This window comes from Diabrotica virgifera, chromosome 9 (genome assembly GCF_917563875.1).
Source record: "Diabrotica virgifera virgifera chromosome 9, PGI_DIABVI_V3a".
NCBI lineage: Eukaryota > Metazoa > Arthropoda > Insecta > Coleoptera > Chrysomelidae > Diabrotica > Diabrotica virgifera.
Genome location: NC_065451.1, coordinates 141,690,766 through 141,697,051, shown reverse-complemented (window position 1 = coordinate 141,697,051; position 6,286 = coordinate 141,690,766). Strand labels below are relative to the sequence as shown.

General features: G+C 33.6%; 1 protein-coding gene across 1 annotated transcript; it reads right to left on the bottom strand.

Moving 5' to 3' along the window:
• Nucleotides 1–342: 342 nt before the first annotated feature.
• On the bottom strand, nt 343–1,206 carry LOC126891481 (uncharacterized). Its single transcript, XM_050660659.1, has one exon. The coding sequence runs from the start codon at nt 1,204–1,206 to the stop codon at nt 343–345; it is 864 nt and encodes a 287-aa protein (XP_050516616.1).
• Nucleotides 1,207–6,286: the final 5,080 nt, after the last annotated feature.

Here is a 6,286-nt window from a genome sequence, read left to right as displayed (position 1 = left end):
CATTTTAGCGAAAACCGCATATCAGATTCACAGCCATAATCAGAATCACTGTCGTCGCTATCCTCATTCGGATGGTAAATTATAACGGGATTAACTGCTTCGATGCGACCTTCGCGGATCCACCATTCTTCAATTAAATTTTCACATTTTTTTACACTTTTTTCCCATATTTCAGGAGTGGCAGTATCCAATGCTTGTTGCCATGTTTCCAAGACTGCCTCCTCACTGTAACCCTTGTATCCAATATGGTTATCATAATATGTTTTGCATATCCCCCAAATATATTCAATAGGATTGAATTGGCAATGATAGGGCGGTAGTCTTAACACACGATGTCCAAAGCTATGTATAATTTCGTCTACCATATAAATATATGTTTGGTTGTGCATGACTTTTAGCTAACGTTAGAAGTAGAGGCTTAAAGCAATATTGAGAAAATGTAATATTTTTATTCTTTAACCATTCTTTTATTTTATCTACGGTCCAGGATTTGGTTGGTTGTTTATTTAAAATTTCCGAATGGTACGAAGCATTATCCAGTACTACAACGCATGGTCCATGTAAACTTGGCAACAGTTTTTCTTTCAACCATTTCAAAAACATATCCGTATTCATATTGTCATGATAATCGGCTGATTTTGATTTTGTTGAAAACACTAGATCGGCTCCCTCAATAAAAACATGTTTTCCACCTGCATGCACTGTAATATATCTCTTTCCCTCGGTATCGGTATGTTTTATGGATTTTGTACTCTCGTGCCAAATTCGTTTGATACCACCTTTAGAAAAAATCCGTGTTTCATCTAAATAAACAAAGGAAGAACATTCTTTTTTAAATTTCTTATAATTCCTTAAAAATTCTATTCTTTTGTGAACGACACTAGCTCTTTCACACAAAGCCTTTCTATTATCTTTCTTTTTGAACTTAAAGCCAATCTGTCTCAAAACTCTCCAGAGACTTATTCTGGAAATTTCAAATGTTTTTCTTTCTTTTAATTTCTCTAGCACTGAATCTAAAGAGACATGTTCTTTCCTTTCACGCATTTTATATATTGTCTCACGGATTTCAAATTTGCAACCTTCGGGAAGATCTACAGTCTTTGGTCGCCGGCGAGATTTACATTGTGCGGCATTTTGTTTACTTTGTCCACGTTTTTCTTTTTGCAAAACTGACTGTAGTTTCTTTTTCACTAATACAGAGTGCATCACACACAGGTTTATGTACGGATTGAACTGGTCGCAAGGGGCCCCCGTTGGTTTTCTCAGCAGTAAAATAAGCAAGAACATTAAATATAAAGTTATCTACATCTAAAACACGTCTCGGCATATTTGGATTCAATAAACAAACACACTAGACTACACTAAACTCTCTCTTAACGGACAGCTCCTCTATACGGACGGCCTTAAAACAAAAATCAGTCAGCGATATACAGTGATGAGCGGGCTAATAACTAGCAAAATAGTGCAAAAGATGGAAAACATTAAATTGTGGAATCAAAAGAAATAAAACTAGTAGTGTTGTTAAATTTAGCGAAAGTAACATATAAATTGACATTATATTGATTGTTTCCCACCTTTGGACGTATCAGAGGAGTATGTTAACTAAAATTGTCACTGTGACAGTGCCATTTCTCAAACTCGTCCGATTCGTCTAAAGGTGGGAAACAATCAATATAATGTCAATCTATAAGTTACTATCGGTAAATTTAACACCTCCACTAGGTTTAACTCTTTTTACTTCATAACTCAATACATATTTATTTGTATCAGCTTTTCGTAAAAGGTTTTGCTATTTTTGGATTAAATTTCACAATAAATTATTGCGTCTATCTACACATCTATTAACTGAAATAATTAACTAACAATAGATCCTTTTTATTGGAATAAATATTAGACCAATTTACTTTAATACTTCTAGTTGCACAGCAAAATATTCGTTGTCGCAATAATCCAAAGGCGTATGTTCGTGGAATACTTACTGCTTCCATACGAACGCCAATATCTTCTAGAACAAAAAAAAAACAAACAACTGCCATAAAACGACCATCTAACATGTCACAAATAGAAAATAGTGTCAAGAAACTGGAAAAGATTTCCAAACTTTGCGAGAGTGATGACGACGACGAGTTCGATTTATTTTGTAGAAGCCTCGCGATGCAATTAAAAAAATGCCACTTGACAGGGCTTTTATTTGTCAGAAGAAACTTCCGGGTGTGATGAAGCAGGAGAATTTAAATCAATTAAATCGTAGTCATAATCAAGATCAGCTATTCAGCAATTTATCATACAGAAGTACTCCCGTAGTCTCCCCTATAGATCCGCATAACTTATCTGACTCAGTTCAATCACATTGGAGTCAAAATAACGATACTGAAGTCATATCCTATACTCATTTACAACCACGTATTCTACATAACATAGACGAAAATTCTACCCAACAAAATCAAGACATATTTCTCAAGCAATACTTGGTATAAAATGGTAGTTGTAATAATATTTGGTATAAAATTGTAGTTGTAATGTTACATGTTAAATAAATAATTACTATAACATAGAGCATACTTTTGTCTACTTACCTTAATAAAGTCTTGCAGAGCTTCATATATTGCATCGCACTCGTGTGGAATAAACTGAGATATGCTGTTTTTTGTAACTCTGTATAGTACAGCAAGGCTGGAAAAACTATCGCCTGTTGCTAAATATCGAAGGGTTATTTGCAGTTTTAGTTTAGCTGGCAAAGCTGCTCTCATCATGGTATGGGCTTTTTGAATTTTTGGAGCAATTTTTTGCAGAATCTCTTGAACTTTTTCTTCGTTCATTCTCAAGTGGTTTGTATATGAATCACAATCTTCCAAAGCTAATTCTTTCAATATAGTTTAACTAGCGCCCCATTTATTTCTGCGCAATATCCAGGACCTGACCCACCATCTACGATCTTTTCTTTTCTTTTCATTCACTAGAATATTCTGTAATTCATTTACTAATTGAAAACATACTTCGCGAACGGCTGGTCTCAATTTTTTTTAACCATTTTCATAGCCACGATATAAAATGTTTGGACTGACTACTGACTGCGTACTGAATGTAGCAAAACATGAATCGTGTGAATTCAATCGTCACTTTTTATGTTTCATTATTAATGAATCAGTCGTACTGCGTCAGCGAAACTGAAAAGTGAGTACCCGCCTTTAATATGGGAAACAATAAATAATAGAATGTAAATTTAAAGGTTTTTATCGCTAAATTTCCCCCCTCCACTAGTTTCATTTCTGTTTATCTCACTACTTAATATGTTTTCCATCTTTTGCGATATTTTGCCGGTTATTAGCGCGCTCATCACTGTATAAAGCTCACTATGTACACACAACCAAACTTATATGGAATCATTTGATATTTTTTATTATTTCAAGTGAATTAAAGCTAAACTAAATTGTCTTCCATTGCACCTCTCCGGAGCCTAACTAGAGATTATAGAACAAAATCAACATATTATCTGCAAGCTATTAAAGTTGGTTGGATGAAAATTACAGGATATTTTCCCGATCCTGATGCATCCCCAGAACATGACACTTCTTTCTTTATATTTATGAACAGATCGGTAGTTTCCGTTCGTTTATTATTCCTCGCTCTCCACGTACACGAATTCGTCAGTCATCTGATTTTACAAAAACCCTGGGTCCGTCTGAAAATAGCAAATTTTGCCAATTTCCGATGTTACCGTTTTGTTTTGACGATTATTTAGACGATCAATCTTGTGTTTCCTGAATAACTCAGGAACCTGTGGTTGTCTCCTGCTGTATGGTTTTTGGGCTCACGAAATATGTTTTTTGTCGTTTCAACTGAAATACTTACACCTATAGCTTCCAAAAACCTGCAAGTTTTAAATAAATGATGATTTCATATGAGTTTGGTTGTGTATATATTTATATTACACATCTGGTTTACCCAATTCAAAATTTTCTGTTTGTTTTAATTTCTAATTCAATATGTAGCAATTTTTCTGTGCCTTTTATCAGTTCTCTTTATTGTTAGTTTCTACTTCTCTTGTCCGTTTCTTCATTTCTTTGCCGTTCGTTTTTATGTTCAATTTTATTTCTTTTGTACCTGATCAATTTTTTTATGTTCAAGAATGAGTTAAAATTTTTGTTTTATATTAGGTTGATTTGCTTTAGTCAAGGATTTGATGCCTCAGTTTAAAAATTAAATTATATACTATATTCTTACTCTCAGAAACAATGCTCTTAGTTACGCTATCGGAAATTCCTGACAAGGTTTTGGATATTCCCCTGTTCCTTTTAAAAAATTTTCCAATGTCTTGTTTCACTGACATATCTGCAAAATATTTATAAAATACATTCTCAAGAGCATGGACGTATGTTGTCTCAAGATATATATTGGGCATTTTTAGATTCTTAAACGTATCTTTTCTGCATTTGAGTATGAGTATATCGTAAAGTAGTTATATAGTGTTGACTTGGTTAAATTCGTTTACTAGTTACCTTATTTTAGATATCATGGACATTTGTGTTTTTCTAAAAATGTTGTCGTTCTGAAGCTATTTCCTTGTGGCATTTTTATAATCAACTATTTTCAATGGGAAATATGCCACAATTTTACCAAAAAAATGATTTTATTAATGTTTCGAAAGAAACCAAAGACGGGTGTCGTTGTCAAAATACTCAGTATTATTTTGTATTTTGACAACGACACCCGACTTGGGCGTCGAAACGTTAATAAAATCATTTTTTTGGTAAAATTGTGGCTTATTTCCCACTGAAAATAGTTGATTCTAAAAATGTTGTCTTAATATAGCGTACCGCATATACAACACCATTTTATTTTGCTTGTTTAAATTGGTGTAGTCGCTACATTATATTCTCAGAGATATGAAAATGTTCAGTCCAGGCGTTAGTACTTTGCATTTTTCGATTATTCCTGGTGTTCTAGTGACCAAAATTTTATCAAATTCATCAAGAGAATTTGTACCTTCAGAATTATTAAAATAAGTAATTGCAAACATTTTTTGAACGCTCTTTGAAATTGAATTGATATTAGATTCCGGCAATTTTCACTTTGCACAAAAAATAATTCTCAAGATAATTTTGGTTAATGGTCTTGTGAATATTTTGTTAATTTGTCTGGCCTTCAATATATCCCATAACCTTAGAAAAATATGTAAAAAATATGGTTAACCTCCAGTCAAATGTAAATCTCATTCTGTTTCTTACATCTTGGGTTCGAACTGTTAATGAATTGAACAATTCTTACATGTCCCTTAGAAATTCTATTTGTATGTAGCTCCCCATAAAAGGCATATTAATAGAAATCTTGAATGGGTTGCATGTGAGAGTTCATTTTAAATGAAGTAAAAGTCAGACTTACTCTCAATCTTTATTATAACTTCCGACGACCGGTTTCGCTCTTTAAAATTTGTAGAGCATCTTCAGGTCAAAGGTAACAAGTTACAAAATGCTACAAACAAAAACCAGAGTTAGGACATTGTCTGGTTGTAAAAGATGCTAAAGATCCATAAGATCAAGCCAATGTTGAGTAACATACATAAAAGTAGCGAAATAGCATACCAATGCACATGCATGCAATCATGGGGGGGTTGGTAAAACTTCCCCCAAACGCACAAACATGTGCAGAAGTATGCTATATATAATCATGCAATCATAACGTGTCGTACTTACATTCGGATACAAGGTGCTACCAACTCAGTATTCATTATCATGATGTTTCTGTTGAAGTTATGTTAACGGGATATGGTGGAATAGACGGAGGATGCAGCAAAGGTAAACAAATTTATGGGATTTAGGAATTCTTGAGGGTGATGAGATAGTTGGTGTAAGTCAACCAACAAATCTGTGCCTGTTATAATGTTTGTGTAGATCAAATTAGTAAATGACATATATACAATTTTAATGTGACTATTCAGACTATTTTACAAAAACGGCAAAATGTTCTTAAACAATCTATAATCAAGGTACTGTGAAGAATTTCGAATTACGACTTCAGACAGCTGATATACGAACTATGATATCTACTAACATTACTGTTGTAATAAATCTTTGAAATTGGACTTACCACGGGGTTGTCAGCAGGTGATTCTTGATTGATCTGAACCTTTGGAAATCTTTTATTAAAAAGGGTAGTGTTAAGCTATATCTGCATTTAAATAATACAAACGTATGCCCTTCCACTACGATTAGGTATACTTCCGGTTCCTTAGCACGTTGTTTTGTCAACGTCATAGACAATGGCACCAACCGAACACCTGTTGACG